This window comes from Phyllostomus hastatus, unplaced genomic scaffold, assembly GCF_019186645.2.
Source record: "Phyllostomus hastatus isolate PE091 unplaced genomic scaffold, TTU_PhHast_1.1 phas_scaffold_555, whole genome shotgun sequence".
NCBI lineage: Eukaryota > Metazoa > Chordata > Mammalia > Chiroptera > Phyllostomidae > Phyllostomus > Phyllostomus hastatus.
The window spans coordinates 9,773,881-9,790,373 of NW_025334036.1; the positions used below are offsets into that span (position 1 = coordinate 9,773,881).

Consider the following 16,493-nt stretch of genomic DNA (forward strand, 5'->3'; position numbering starts at 1 on the left):
TGTATGTCCTCCCCTCTTGTAGTTCCGAGTACGTGCTCTCTTAAAACAGAACTACGTGTTCACATTCGCACGGTCACACCTGCACATAACTTTAAAATCCTCAGTGGGAGAAAAGAGGGAACGCGATTGTAAATGCCCCCTTCCTCCTGTCACCCTCGTTTCCCCCCTTTCCCAGTCTGATTCCTTACATGTCGCCGCTGTCAACAGTGCCCCGTGTGTCCTCTCAGAAACGCCGAGATGCTCTATACAGACATGCACACGTAGATAGGCACATGCTCTTACACACGCATGCACACACACACACACACACGTAGAGTCACAACCTGGCCCCGCCTTTATCTCAGCTGCAGCGCCCACCTCGCCCTCTGGGCTCTCTCCCCAATGCCTCCTCTCTCCTCCCCCCTACCTTTGGGTGTCTCCTTACGGAAGCATCGGCCCCTGGTGCTTCTCTCCCTGTGGCGCATGTGGCGGTTGCAGCTTGAGGTTTGCTTGCGTGACTATCCAACGGAGGCCTCTCTCACTCACTCAGTTGCCCCTTGCGGGCAGGGCCCCTGACCCCGGAACCTTCCGTCGCAGTCGCAGAGCCCACCACAGGGCGGAGTTTCATCAGCTGCTGACTGAAAGAACGTTCTGGCCCACACCCAGCTTTGGGAATTAATAATACACTCCGAACATCCATCACGTCAGATCCTACATGGCCATCCCCTTGTTCTTAGCAGCTTGCACGGGTGTCCAGCCTTTTGGCGTCTCTGGGCCACACTGGGAGAAGAAGAGTTGTCTTGGGCCACACGTTAAAGACATTGCGACACATAATCACAAACAAAAAAATCTCATCATGTTTTAAGAAAATTTACGATGTTGTGTTGGGCCGCATTCACAGCCATCCTGGGCCGCAGGCGGCCCTCGGGGCGCGGGGCAGACACCCCCGCTCTAGAGTATGCCATCCTAATTCCATCATCAGTCCCCTACAAATGGAGCGCAGGGTATTTCTAATTGTTTGCTATTGCCAACGACATTAGGTCACTGCCCAGAGAGCTCTGCACCCTGGTACACAGCTATCTGTGAGGGAAGCTTCTGACCCTGATGAGTCGAAGGATCACTGCGATTTAAATCTGGAGGGGGGATATCGATTGCTTTCCCCCAGCAAGGTGCCGACCCCCGCCCCCACCAGCAGGGCATGAGGACTCTGGCTTCCCCACACCCTGGCCATCACCGGCACCTTCGAACTTCCTTACTTTGCTCACAGGTAGGTGAACAACGGCATCTCCCAGGTTCAATGACACTTCTTTAGTAACAAACAAGGCTCAGGGTTATTTTTGTGTGGTTACTGGCCTTTCGTGTTTCTGCTGCTGTAAGTTATCTGGGCTTGTCTCTTGTCCATATTTAGAGAGAGCTGTGTTACAGATTTTCTAAGAACTCTTTCTATATTTTCCCCGCTTCGAAAATTATTTTTGGACTTGCCTGTATTTTGTCACAGCGGGGTTTTTCACTTTCATGCTGTCAAATGCATCAAATTCTCTTTCTCCTCCTCTGCCTGCCTCCCCCAGTCTGTACATCCTCAGAGGAGAGATGCTACAGGGGTCAGTGTCAGCTGCTTTGGGGAGGGGAGGCCTGGAACGGCTTGTAAGTCATGCCTTTATATTTTCCTGTATGGCTTGATTTTTTTTGTATACATATAAAGAAATACTGTTTTTGCCCTGGCTGGTGTAGCTCTGTGGATTGAGTGGGGGCTGCGAACCAAAGTATCGCAGGTTCGATTCCCAGTCAGGGCACATGCCTGGGTTGCAGGCCACAGCCCCCAGCAACTGCACATTGCTGTCTCTCTCTCTCTCTCTCTCTCTCTCTCCCTCCCTTCCCTCTCTAAAAATAGATAGAAAAAATCTTTAAAAAATACTGTTTAATTAAAAAATAGTTATTGTTTGAAAAGAAACAGTATGGAACCTGGATAATGTCATTCTTAGAATATCTTCATAATCCATGACATGGTAATAATTGTACTCTGCATCTTTTCTAATTAAAAAAAAAAAGCCCAATATTCTCAGAGATTTTGAAAGTAACACTAGCACGTTCCGGCAAGCACACCGCAGCGAACAGGAACCAATCAGAAGCAGCGCCATCCGTGGAGCGCCGGAACCTGCCCCGAGTCGGGGGTGAGCAGCTACCAGCCCAGGCCTGGGCCTGGCCGTGGCCGGCCGATGACACGCCCAGGGCAAGGAACCTGCATCAGGACTCCCTGACCTCCGCGTCTTCGGCAGAGTAACCGACAGGCTAAATTACCTCATTACGCTTGCCAGTCAGACTCCCCCAAATCTGGGAACTTCTGAGCACCAGCAGCAGCAGCAGCAGCAGCAGCAGCAGCGGAGGCGCTGCTCGGCAAATCACAACGAGAGAGATGCGACTCACCGGTCCGAGTTGTGGAGAAGGGGCGCGAGCCAGCACGGTGCTCGTGTGCACCCCCAGAAATCACCCCCCCGCCCCCTCAAGCAACACTTTGGCTCCCAGGAACGAAAGAAACCCTGCGACTTTCCTTTTGGATAGGAAAATAAGGTTCCCCTGCCAAAAGCTGCCAGGGGGAGTTTCAGGAACAATCCCATCTGTGTGGCTTTCTCACAGCCCCCTGCTGCCGAGGCACAGAGGGGCCGTGACAGCTCTTTGATGCATCCCCCGAGAGGGCTGCCTCCCCCTGGGGGGGTTCGGTGGGGCTTGTTTTTCTTCTCCATTTTAACGGGTCAGTTCCTAAAATGCTTTGGAACTTCTCTACGTTCTGCAGAAAATGAAAGGTCTTTTCTCTCTGGGTGTTTCTCTCACTCCAAAGGAATGCGGGGTGGAAAACAAGATGGGAAATAATAAAACCCCTTCTTCTTGTGTGTGTTTAATAGATGGCTTTTCAACTTGAGCTCCCCCGAAGAGCTGTGGGCACACGAAACCTTTCTGAGCCTTAGGTAAAAGCTCCTAGAGAAAAGGGGAGCCCTGATAAATGTTAAATAATGAGAGTTAATAAATAAAAGTAGCTTGTACTGGGAACAATGCACTTTCTGTCTTGAACCTTTGAGTGGTTCCATGAAGTAGATAGGGTCTTTTCTTTAAGGTTTTATTTATTTGCTTTTAGAGAGAGGGGAAGGGAGGGAGAAAGAGAGGGAGAGAAACATCCATGTGTGGTTGCCTCTTGCACGCCCCCTACGGGGGACCTGACTGGCAACCCAGGCATGTGCCCTGACTGGGAATTGAACTTATGACCCTTTGGTTCACAGGCTGGTGCTCAATCCGCTGAACCACACCAGCTAGGGCTCTTTTTTCTTTTCTTGAGAGATGAAGTGACTTGTACAAACAGAAGACTCTGAACTCCAAGTCAGATCTCCTGATTTCAGAGCCAGTGCTATTTTGACTTCACCAAGCAATCCCTTTAATAATGATCAGCGAGTATTTGTTGACACTCTCTCATCTTTCTGAACCTCAAGAACAAACAACCTATCCAACTTGACAAGTATTATGCAGATGAGGGAATTCCTCTCTGGCCTGGATACAGAGCACCCCTAAGACCCAACACCTCGAGGTGCCCTGAGTGCCCAGCTCTGTCTCCCCTTCAGGCCTAGACACGTGTTCCTGCCTCCGCCCGGCCAGACCTCCTCACCTCCTAGCACCCCTGGGACCAGGCGCCCACATTTATGACCTCAGTCTACGATCAGGTTTCTGTGCTTCCCGTTGCTTCCGTGTTTCCCACGGCCAGGTCGTCAGTGAAGGGAAAGAAAAGGAGGAAAAGCAAAGGAAAGAGAAATTTTTAAAAAAATGCCCAAGTGCCACAGTATGTCAGGCACTGTGCCAAGTGCTTTACGAATATGAACTCGTGCATCCTCCCGACGCCTGTTCTCCTTAACAGCGAAAGCACTCAAAAGACCTAGGACAACGGCGTCAAACTCATTGTCACTGGGAGCCACACTGGCCTCACGGTTGCCTCCAAAGGACCGAATGTGATTCTAGGACTGTGAACATGTAACTGCTCCTTCACTAGGGGCGAGGAGCTCAGCGCTGCTGCCGCCAGGTAGAAACAAGGGGCCGGGCCGGATAAAACCAGGTGGAAGGCTGGATTCGGCCCACGGGCCTTGTGTGTGCCACCTGTGGGCTAGACGGTATCTCCTCCAATTGTACTTTTTCTCATGTTTTTCTTGCAAATGCGTCTCTGTGTCCTTCACCAGGTTACCCAGTTACTGTGTCCAAGTAGTCGACTTCCAGACCTCCTGGCCGAGCTCCAGGCCTCACCGTCGAACGGTGCAGCTGTCACTCCCACTTGCCTGCCTCCCTGGCGGTGGCCCAGCCTTGCCCTCGTGACCTGAGCTCGCCACCCCTCCGTCACCCAGCGCCACATGCTCCCCCGGTGTCAAGGCCACGGACATCCACCCGGTTGTTCAGGCCACAAAACCAGGAGTCATCTTTGACCCCTCCCCTTCCCCTTCCCTCTTGGCCCCACCTCCAGTCAGCCTCCCGGGTCTTTGTCCAGTCCGCCTGCTTCTACTCACTGTCCCGTCAGCATCCTAGTTCACGCCACTGTGCTCTTCAGTGGCCCCTGGCTGGTCCCTCCCCTTTCACTGCAGCACGTCCTCCCCGATCCACTCTCTACGCGCCAGCTGGAATAATTCCTCTGAAACACACTCGGTTCAAGTCCGGGTCATGCCACTGATCAGCATGAACAGGACCCCTGGGCCTCACAGTCAACCTTTCTCATACTTAACCTTCCCTGTCTATAAACTGGAAATGATAATATGTCCCAGGGTGGTAGTAATATTTGAGAGAGGGAACCCAGGTAAAGTGATGGAACGGGACACTCTGATAGCCTATGGCTGGGAAGACAAAGGTCAGATAAATTTAAAAATAGCCATAAGCCCTGGCTGGCGTAGCTCAGTGGATTGAGCTCGGGCTGCGAACCAAAGCATCGCAGGTTCGATTCCCCATCAGGGCACATGCCTGGGTTGCAGGCCATGGCCCCCAGCAACTGCACATTCATGTTTCTCTCTCTTTTTCTCTTTCTCCCTCCCTCCTTTCCCTCTCTAAAAATAAATAAATAAAATCTTAAAAAAAATAGCCATAAAGAACTCTCAGTGCCATGCCATTGTATCTCATTGGCAAAGAACAGGCGTGAATTTATCTATAGTTTACAACTTTACCAGGAAAGAATTCTCCTAGAAAACGATTTAAAATGTGCTTTCAGCAGATGACCCGATACAAAAACATCCAACTCCCTGCGACAGGTCATCCCATGGGCCAGCTTGGCTAGGCCACAGCGCCCCACTGTTAAAGCAAACTCGGGTCCAGAAATTGCTGGGAATGCACTCTGTAGCAGAGACGAACATTTCCCGTCCATGGACTTTGAGTAAAGGACGTTACCCACGACAACAGGAGTTCGAGGCCTAAAGAGCAAAAAGCCCAGGTTTCCCAAAGAAGGGATTCTCCCTCCAGACTGGGTCTTCTTGCTTGCACTGCAGCTGGCCTGCCTCCCTTGTGGGTTTCCGACCTGCTGGCCCCTACGATCACATGAGCCGATTCCTGGAAATCATCTCTCTGTCCAGGTAGACATCTGATCAGTTGTTTTTCCTGATGCACCCCGATGATGCAACCTCAGGAAGGCGAAGTGGAGCAGCAGCTGAAGGATGCCACCTCTAAGCAGCTTTGGGTCAAGACTTTAGCCTGTAGTGGAAAAGAACCCTAACCAGTTCCATCACAGACGCTTAGACTGCGCACCTGGTACTCAAAATGCCGTCTTCAGGGACTCGTGGGCTGCCTGTGGAAGGCGCACCTGGAAACGGAGGACCGCTATCCCACAAGCACCCGCTGGGCCGGCCGTCTATACGAAGATGCTTGCTGAACATCCACCCCAGGCCGTGGGCTCTGCTTATCGGCACAGACAGCAAAGGCGGGCATTCTCAGAGCTGCTCTGTCGCTGTGTTCACGCAAAGCCTTGGGTCTAGAACAGCTGTGGTGGCCGGCAGGTTGCCGCTTACCTGCAAGAGGTGGTCGATGGCCGTGTCGTGCTGCTTCAGGGCCTGCTCTGCACCTGCCAGCTCCCTCAGGACTGGCACGCACTCCAGACTGTTGTCCCCTTTGCTGATCTCAGTATATTCTAAAGCCTCTTGGTAGTGGGGCAGAGCTTCTTTTGATCTCTTCTGACTTTGATACAACCTAAAAAATCAAAGTGATCATTTTTAGAATAGTTAAAAGAGAAAATATTGAAAATGCGGCCCTAGCCCTGGCTGGTGTAGCTCAGCGGATTGAGTGCAGGCTGGGAACCAAAGTATCGCAAGTTTGATTCCCAGTCAGAGTACATGCCTGGGTTGCAGGCCATGACCCCAGCAACCGCACATTGATGTTTCTCTCTCTCTCTCTCTTTCTCCTTCCCTTCCCTCTCTAAAAATAAATAAATAAAATCTTAAAAAAAAAAAGAAAAAGAAAATGCAGCCTTGATTGGTGTAGCTCAGTGGATTGAGCACAGGCCTGAGAACCTAAGAGTTGCTGGTTTGATTCCCCGTCAGGGCACATGCCTGGGTTGTGGGCCAGGTCCCCAGTAGGGGACACTTGAGGGGCAGCTGATAGCTCAATGTTTCTCTTCCTCTCTTCCTCCCTCCCTTCCCCTTTCCCTGAAAGTAAATAATTTTTTTTAAAAAAAGAAATTAGACTGAATGTAAGGTAAGAGCCTCTCTCCAACCCCAGGACTACAGGGCGAGGAGACGTGCCAGAGGAAACAAATCTTGGGTGAACAGGCTCAGAGCGTTCCGGCCAAGCTGTGTCCCAGGGAGGGGCTGATGGCAGGGACACCTCTTCCGGGAGCAGCAGGGCATCTCCCAGGGGCGAGACGGGGAGGAGCAGGGCTTTTGAACACATGACCTTATGTCAGAGCCTCTATGTCCCGAAAGCTAAATGCAGAGAAAGTGACTCATTAAAGAGGGGCACCCGAGAGATCAAAGACCTCCAGGCAATGGTATGAACTAAAATACATACATACATACTGAGCCCAGAAAGCAGAAGTGAGGTTTGGGGATTACTGCCTGGACCGCTTAGGGAGGGAGGACCGTGAGATGAAAAAGTGAAGGCTATCACTGAAGCTCCCCAAAATTCCTGATAACAGCCGGGGGGTGAGGATGCTGTGGGGGGAAGCACACAGAAATAAAATTCCATCCTAACGAGGTGATGGCAGGTGGCCACCTGTCCCAGTGCCATTGTTTCTTCTATGATCTTCTTCCTGTTTCCAGGCAGTTGGGGGGGGGGGGAGAAACCTCCCCCGCCTTCTTTCCTCTTTGGAAAGCTGGTGTTAGAGTCACTTTCCAAACCTGGTGGCCACGATGACGCAAAAGAAAGCAAGATAAAGAAACAAACTCAAGCTTAAAAAAAGAAACATGTAAGACTGTATGATTTTCAGCTTAGGTGGTCCGCGAGCACAAGGGCAAAAACAGCCTTCTCGAGTCGCAGGGGAAAAATAATCCAGGAAAGAATGTGGCACGCCAGGGGCAGCCTTTGAAGCCAGGGTCTTCACGTGAGGTGAGTACACGCTTTAAAATCCAAATCAGTTCTGGGATGAAATCATAGGAAGGAAAATGTTTACCTAGAATGTTCGATGACAATAATAATAACTACTTTTTTACTTTATTGATTTTTTAGGGAATGAGGTGGGTGGGGAGGGGTGGGGGAGAGACAGAGAGAAACGTCGATCTGTTGTTCTACTTAGCTGCGCATTCATTGGTTGATGCTTGTATGTGCTCTGACCAGGGATCGAACTTGCAACCTTGGCATAACTGGACAATACTCTAACTAACTAAGCTACCCACCCAGGGCAATAACTACTTTCCTTTTTAAAGAGCCTATGATGTAGGGTCCCCAGATGCTTTAGCGTGGGGTCCATTTCATCATCAGTGCAACCAATAGGGAGGGTCTGTTGTTCCCCCTTTAACAGGGAGGATGAGAGGAAGCTGACTTGACCCTGTGGCCCCCTGGCTCTGAAGCCCACATTGTTAGTGGCAGCACGTCCCATTCCTCAGAGACACCTGGGGAGTGTCCTGTTGATGGTGTGAGAAGTCTCCTTAAGACAGGCACACATGAGAGAGAGTTCAGCACAGCAAGGCCAGGCCAACCACTCACTGGACAAGCTGTGGACGACTGCAGAGATGACACCGGCCATTAGAGAGAAGAGACCCAGACAGGTCACGTGTTTCAGAGCAGCTATCTCTGTGGGTCATCGGCACAGCCGTGCCATGTAGAAAGATTGATCTAATAATCGTGTGTGCACATGGGCAGTGGTGTCCACGCAGAGGCAGCTGCCTGTCTCTGGGGACCTAGCTATCAGTCACCGGGAGAGAAAATAATTTTCATCACTGGGGAAGAATGTGCTCGTTTTTGCTCGTGACTTTCTTGACCCCCCATTTAAAACAACTGCGGGAATAGGAATACATGAGTGGACTCTCTCCCAGGTTAATACATAATAACTGAACGGGACAGAGGCGGACAGGTACAAAGGATGACGCTTCAGGCCACAGTCGGGGGTGGAAGGCACGGAGCGTGAGTCACTCTGCAGCCCGAGGAGAGGAGCTGGCCCGGCCTGCTGGGCACCATAAAAGGCAATGCAGATGGAGAAAGATGCACCTAAAAGATACCCTTTTAAGAGAAACACAAATCCCGGGAGAGATGACTGAGCGACTATCCCAGCCTTCCACCTCCAAGGCCTGGCAAAAGAAAAGGCTCTTGCGGTTGTGAGCGTAACTACAGCAAAGCACAAAACCGAAGAGTCGTTACTTCCTAAAGCAGATCATTTTGGGTAAAGGATTCACACCTCAATGAGGGAACAAAGCCAAGTGACTGAATGAAAGCCATCAGTTTAAACATGCAAGTTCCAGCGACGGGGTCAAGGTGAAGAGGCAGGATGGGGAAGAAAGTAGCGAAGTTTAAAAAAAAAAAAACTCAGCTAAACGGAAGGCAACATCGTAGGATAGCTGAGAACTTGAAATGTTGGATATTCTGCACAGATGCATACAAGGCACGCCACCTGCTGGCAAGGTTTGGCACTGCTCATTTGGAAAGCACTCTCAGAGGAGCTGCCAGATTCTGGCGGAGGAAGACAATTTACACTATTTTGTAGCAACGTTGTTCAACATTAAGCACAAATAACATTAGTCAGAGCTTAACAGATGGCAACAACTATCAGATCTTGGACCTCTGATTAGCATACTTCGCATGTTACAATGCAAGATAGAAGACGTACTTCTGGAAAGGGAGAAATTCTGAACTGGAGACTTGCAGTCTTTCCTCTCTTCCTCCTCCTGTTACGTAAATGGAACCATTCAGAACGAATTCTTTAGGGTCCGGCTTCTTTCGCAGACTGTGTTTGTGAGGGTCACCGGTGACGTTAAGCACAGGAGTACTTGGATCATTTTCTTTGTATGAACATATCACCATTTTATCCACTCTACTTTGGATAAACATTTGGGTTGTTTCCAATGCTATTACCGGTAATGCACCTTTGGGCATTGCTCCCTACGTCTCTTGGTGGACGTGTATGCATTTCTGTTGGGTGTGTATTTAGGAGTGGTTCTGTTGGGTAACAGGGTATGCAAACTCTCGAACATAGCAGATTAAGCCAATTTTCTAAAGTAGCTATAAAAATATTTTCTAAACAACATAAGAAAAAGCATAGGCGAGCATGACATCTTCGCCAACACTTGACAGTATCAGTCTTAAAAAAAAATTAACTATTCTAGTGGCAAAGTAGTCTCTATGGTTCTAAACTTCGTGTATCTGAGGACAGATGAGCTGGAACACTGATTCATGTTTACTGGCTACGTGGGTACGCTTGTTTTGTGAGAAGTCTCTTGCCCAAGTTTCTATTCAGTTGTTTGTCTTTGTTTTATTGCATGTAGGAGTTCTTCACAGATTCTAGATACGAGCTCTTTGTCAGTTATGTGTATTACAAATATCTTCTTCCTCTCTGTGGCATGAAATACGTGGTGATTTCAATGCAGTAAAACATGTACAAAGCAGAAGAAGATACAGAGAACTAACAGGCTCAAAGGCTCTTGCATCTAGAAAGTGGCTTTGTCTAGAAAGTGGCTTACTGACTAATTTACATTGGAGTCCAATGAGTCAGGGTTAGGATAACTGACAAATTCTGTGGTACTCCCTAGAAGACAAATAAAATCATGTATAATTTACCAGCTGATAGGTCTGAGTATGAAATGATAAAAATATTTGAGTATATTTTTAAAAAAGGGAAGAAAGGAATATGAAACTGGCATGAGAAAAGGAAATTTAAACTCAAATATATCAATAATTAAAACAAAAAAAATGAAGATGGAAACTTAAGAGATGAAAAAACTACGTTAGGAAAATTTAAACCGAAAGAGAGCTAGACTATCCACTGTAAGATCAGGCAGAATGGATGTAGCTATAAGGAACAAGGGGCAATAGACACTGACCTACAAGATAACAGATTATGGAGATACGCTGCTGCTTTATCCTCCCATCCAAGAGAACATATCAGACTGTCTAACAAGGACCGGCAGAACCATGGACAGCTCTAGACCGACCAACCATTGTTAAGTCAAAATTTAGGCACGCTTCTCTTCAAAATGACCGTATCAAATTGGCACAAGATACAAAAATTAAAAAAAAAACACATAAATCTGAATACCAGAATTAATAAGGTCACACTAAGATAGACTTAGTGAAACCTTATACACAAAGAGTAAAGAATACAATTTCTTCACAGCTCACTTGGAACCTTCACGAAAGCTGACTGTGGACTAGGTCAGAGAGGAAGTAAGTTTCAGAGTCCCTGCCCTACAGATATGTTTCTGTCTGTAACACAATAAGGTTAGAGATGACATCTGAACACCCCGGACAATTTCCTGTATCTGCAAACTGAAACACATGCCATGGGATTTATACGCTAAAGGTAATTCATACGCTGAGTTATGAACGCTAAGAACTGAATGCCGGTGATAATGCTATGTGTTCAAATATGTGGGGCAGACTGCAAACAGGACTCATAGGAACATTGGTGGAAATATGCTTGACATTTAGGTGGGAAAGACTTTCTAAAGCAACTCCTAAAGAATGAAGCATTAGGTTGAAGGTTGATGGTTTGGACTCCAGCAAAATGAAGACTTTCTCTGCCCTGAGAAAGACCACAGGCAAAATGAACACATGGGCAACAAAAGGAAAATATTTATATTATAATAGCACTAATTTATAATGCGCAATAAAATCTGGATTATCAACAAGAAGAATGGAGGAAGTCCCACAAGAAAAATGAGAAAGAATGCTAACAGCCTGCTCAGAGAAGAGAATCCCCAAAGGCTAAGCATTATAAAAGGAGGTTCGCAAAGTCACTAATGAGAGAAAAGTAAAAATAATTAGATAGCACATGATATGCATCAGGTGGGCAAAGGTTAGGCGGACGGACAACATCCGATACTGTTGGGGATGTGAGGAAACAGCAGCCCACCTGTCCAGGGAGGGGGGAGCGTGAACGGGGTAGCGTCGGCCAGTGTGCAGTGAACTTGAACTACAAATGCACCCTGGGACCGCGCAATCCTGCCGCTGGGGCGCAGACCTCGGAAAAAGCCTCCTTCAGCTACCTGCGTGGAGCTGGGCCAGGATGCTCGAGGTGGCGCTGTTGCAGGAGCAGGGAGCTGGGAACTGCTGAATCCTTGTGGCGAATGCATTCTATGGAACACGGAGCAGCAGCCAGCGGCCATGAGCTGAGACGCAGGCAACAGTGAAACACAGCGCCACGTGGGAAAAAGTGAGAAACGGAGGGAGGTAGATGCCAGAAACTTATTGCCAAGTGACACGTGGAGATGGGTCAGGGCAGCACGAAATATTGCCGTGGCCGGAAAAAACCATAGACGTAGCATCACGGAGCAGGGCCCCCTGCCCGGAGACATCTTCCGGCAAAAGGGCCTGCAGCCGCCGTGTGCAGAAAAAGCCCTAACCTGGGAAACTTACTGTGCGAAGGACAGCTTGACCTGCGCCTGAATCTCCATCCATTCTTCCTCCACAATCCTCCCGCATTGCAGCAGCTCCTTCGAAAGCCTCGCTGCTTTCGTCAAGTTCTCTGCAGCTTCCTTAAATCTGAGTGGCGTTCAGGAAACCGTACCCCAGATTCTAGATGCTGGAACCCTCGTTCCCGGATGCCCTGGGCTCGCACGCACCCCACCACCCTTCCTGACTCAGCTGTCAGCTTTGGGTTTGGCCTTGAGAATTCAATAGAAGTAACAGGAGCGGTATTTCTACTTGCAAGTAGAGGTGAAAGGATACTTTTGAAGGGAGAGTAAGGCTCTCCCCATGGTGTGGAAGAGCTCGATGGAACAGCGGAAAACATCTGTGTTGTCGTTACCAGGAGGCACAATGGAGTCGGCGAGGACTTCTTTGGCTTTCTCTGCGTGTTGTTTGGCCTGGCGTGCCAGTCCTGTGGACGAGGAGAGAGCAGTCTCAGCTCCCCTGTCATCTCAGTGGACGAGGGCAGAGCCACCCACGGTCCGGGCATCTCGGGAGGTCTCCTTCACCTGCTGCTCAGTGACTCATGGAGAGGTGTGGGGACAGCAGGAAATGCTGTCATGACTGTCACACCCGAAGTGTTTTACCCCTTGTACTGAAGGTGCAATTTCCACACCCAGTACTCAAGATAATGTGTTTTTTTCCCTAAAAATGGTCTTTTGGGAAATAAAGTAGAACGAACAGGAATTGAACGGCTTTGAAACCTCACCAAGGTCAGACATGAGATATGCTCTAAATAATTATAAAGAAACAAACGGAATACAAGGACTATGGCATTCTGGGCAGGAAATGAGACAGTCGTGAATTGTGGCTTTGTGACATCCAGCTTCATGAAACGCTAAGAATTCTGAAGCTCCTGCTTACCCAACTAGAATCATACTTTGGAGAATTTATTCTAACATAATATTCATACAGTGAGTATACTGAAACTTATAGTTCCAATGAGGTAACAAGCTAATGTGCTGCAATCTCTTATTCGTGTGTGGTGACAGACTAATATCAAACCAAGTGGAGTGGAAGAATAAAGTTCCTGCTAAGAACTAACTCCTGTGGTGATGAAGTTTTCTTTTGTAGGCCTATCGGTTTGTGGTAAGAGGGACACGGGGGATCCCCAGTTATTTTTCAGGGCTTCTCACTTTCCCACACCCCCATCATCACACAGGCACCCCCTCCCCCTGCCCCTCCAACCGTGCACTCCTGGTCTTAGGTCATTCACTATATGTGATTATACCTCCAAGTTCTAAAAAATAAAGCTGGCCACATACAAAGTGAATTCTGTTCCTGTGTCTATAAAACAGAGAGAATATATTTTCCGATGGTGAACATCCAGGGAAGCTCTTAGGAAATTTTATCTTGTTTTTCAAAACCATGCACTCAACCGACCTGCCCGGAATGGGTTCGTGCAATGACACATGCGGTGTCACAAGAGACGTGACAGACGGTGTTGTCAGCCCTGACCCACTCCCTCAGGGAACTCGCACTCGGTCTCCTGGAGGCAGCGTGGGCTGAGGCTTGAGGACCCTGGCTCAGATGTCGGACTGCCCGGAACGAAGCCCCCGCCCCCCGACCTACCCTGAAACTCAGGCTTCAGCTTCCCCAGAGGGAAGCAGGGACGATAACATCACCCACCTTAGAGGACTGTGGTGAAGACAGAGTGAGGTTATGCATGGAAAAGAGTGAGCATGGTGCCTGGCACTCAAGAAGACCCAGTAAATAGCAGACACTGCTTTAACTTTACGTGGAGAGAGACTGTCGATGCAGGAAAGTTGTGGACTGTGGAAGAAAAGCGCCATTAGAAATCCCAGGTGCCAGGACTCTGGGGCTGAGACTCAGACCATCAACATCTGAACCGTGTGATCTGGGGCAAGTGGCTTCAACTCAAACTTGCTTCCTCCGGCTCTAAAAACGGGGGGGGGGCTGCCTTTGAACTGGGTGATGGCCAAGGTCCACCCTGGCGCTCACCTGACAGGTGGAATTTATTGGGTGGCAATTCTATGCTTAGCACTCTGGTGCTTTCCACGCGTTATTTTGTTTATTCGCTGGACCGATCCTGGGGATTTAATACGAGCATCATCGTTACATCACCTTGCAGGCGGAGAAACCAAGAACAGAGCGGCGGTCCTGTCCATCTAGTCCTGGGTTTGCCCAGTGAGAAAGAAGGAGACGCGACACCCTTGTTTGCACCTTCCCTGTATCCATTCTCCTTGTCTCTGTATTTTGGGGGGGGGGGGGGGCGGGGGCATGGAGGGTGGATACCTGGCCCCTCCCCCAGGTGATCTATGTGATTTAGCCAATGCTGGTCTCTCCTGCAGGGCCCCAGGAGAGCCGAAAGGCAGGTCTAGCCAATCAGAATATTCCTTGCCTTGGACATTCAACCCAAGTGGGAAACTGACCATGTGGTTAGAACGCCTGAATCCCGTCAAGCCCACGGTAAGTTTTGCCCTTGGGTGTTGAGCTGCATGCACCAATAAATTGCCTTCTGTCGATGCCAGCTTGGTGTAGAGTCTTATTCATTTTGCGGGGGATGATTACTTACGGGCAAGAGTCTCTCCACCAGTACATATTTGAAGGGACGTTGTGTTAGGCCCTTCCTCCAAGCCCTGGGCCGTTTCTACAAGGCGTTCAAAGCTAACAAATCAATTCCCTCCCAAGAACCCTCCTTTTAAGATCATAAAATACAAAACTCCAAAGGGCCCAGATGCTCCTTCTCTTTTTTATACATTTGATAAAGAATCTTACTCATTCTGAAAGGAGGTGATTTCACCCCGTGTGGACGGTAGAGTGATGACAACCACCTAATCCTTGTGGATAAGCGCAAGGCCCATTTCGGGGGGAAAAAGCAGAAGACCACAGATGGAGCCTCCGAGGTCCGAGCTGAGCTCACCTTTCAGCCGGAGGTAGCCTTGAGCCAGGTTGACGTAAGCCTCCGCCAGTTTCCAGTGGCAGTCGCCGTAGCAGATCCGTGTCAACGCCACGCAGCGCACGAGCTCTGGGATCGCCTGCTTGTACTGCGAGGGAGAGAAAATTGCACTTACCGTCCAGACACCTGAGCATGTGCAACCACAGAGCACAAAATCGCCTTGCTCTTTAATGCAGCCAGTATGTATTTATTGAGTGCCTACTCTGACCTGGCTCTAAGCACTTGAGATACGTAATAAAACAAACAAACAAAAAAGCCAAAGATCGGTTTGGGGCAGTAAGGCTTCATTCACTAGCAGAACTTGGGCTGAGAAAGGCTGACAACCTAGGTCTGCCTAGCACAGGGCCGGGCACATAGTAGGCACTAAATAAGTAGCAGTTGCATCATGAATAGGCATGCATTCAGAACTGGATTCATGCCTTCTCTCTATGATGCTGCTCTTCCTCCGTGGTCACTACAGAGACAAAGGGCACCAGTGGGCATCTGGCCACCACACCAGCTGAGACCAAAGTCCCAGATGCACACACTCCTTCTGGTTTGCTCTGGACTCTCCACCCCCCACATCCCCACGGTCACCGGGTCCCACTGATTCGCATTCTCAAATTCCGGTCAAAAGATCTCAGCATCTCCCCTGTCTTTGCTATAGTTTGGGCTCCTGCAATTCCTTGTTGGGATCTTTGCAAAAACCCTTTACACTGGCCCTGCACCCCTAGTTTTGCTCTCTTCTCCTGCTACCTGAGTGATTATTCCAGAAACGCGAGCCTGCTCACGGCACTCTCCTGCTTAGGGACCTAGGATGGTTTCTTCCACCCCTAGGAGAAAAACCTGAACTCTTTCCCTGGACGCTGAAAACCCTCCAGGCCCCAGTTCCTGTCCGCAAACCAACCTCATTTCCTGCCTGGTGCCACCAAAGCCTGCCTGCATCTCATGGAAACAACCTAAGCATCCACTGGTGGATGAATGGATAAAAAAAGTGATACACACACACACACACACACACACACACACAAAAGAATATTATTCAGTCATAAAAGAAGGAAATTCTGCCACTTGTGACAACATGGACGGACCCTGAAGGCATTATGCTAAGTGAAATAAGTCAGACAGAGAAAGACAAATACTGTATAAACTCACTTACAGGTGGAAGAAATAAAGAACAGACTCATAGATACAGAGAACAGATTGGTGGCGGCCAGAGCTGGGGGGCGGGGGTGGGGGGGCAACACGGGTGAAGGTGAAGGGGGGCCATAGGTACAACCTTCCAGTCATACAGTGAATAAGACCCGGGAAGCAGTGACAGCGTGGCGACCGCAGTTAATGGTACTGTGCTGTCTATTTTGAAAGTTGCTAAGAGGGTAGATCTTAAAGGTTCGCATCCCAAGAAAACAAACCGTTCAACTCTGTGCAGTGATAGATACTAATTAGACTTAACTATGGTAATCACGTTGCAATAAATACATATGTTGAATCTTTATGCTGTATACCTGAAACTAATGTAGTGGCAAACGTCACTGTATAAACTAGCGGTTAGAGCGCAGTT

The 16,493-nt window shown here is 49.0% G+C and overlaps 1 protein-coding gene across 1 annotated transcript in view; it reads right to left on the minus strand.

Moving 5' to 3' along the window:
• The window catches only part of TTC23 (tetratricopeptide repeat domain 23), a 46,945-nt gene that overhangs the window by 25,183 nt on the left and 5,269 nt on the right, over positions 1-16,493 (minus strand). Inside the window, exons 4-7 of the mRNA XM_045824992.1 lie at positions 14,918-15,041; positions 12,295-12,445; positions 11,983-12,108; positions 5,994-6,171 (exon numbers count right to left, since the gene is read on the minus strand). Coding sequence (XP_045680948.1) covers positions 5,994-6,171; positions 11,983-12,108; positions 12,295-12,445; positions 14,918-15,041 — 579 coding nt within the window. The remainder of the gene's footprint in view (positions 1-5,993; positions 6,172-11,982; positions 12,109-12,294; positions 12,446-14,917; positions 15,042-16,493) is intronic.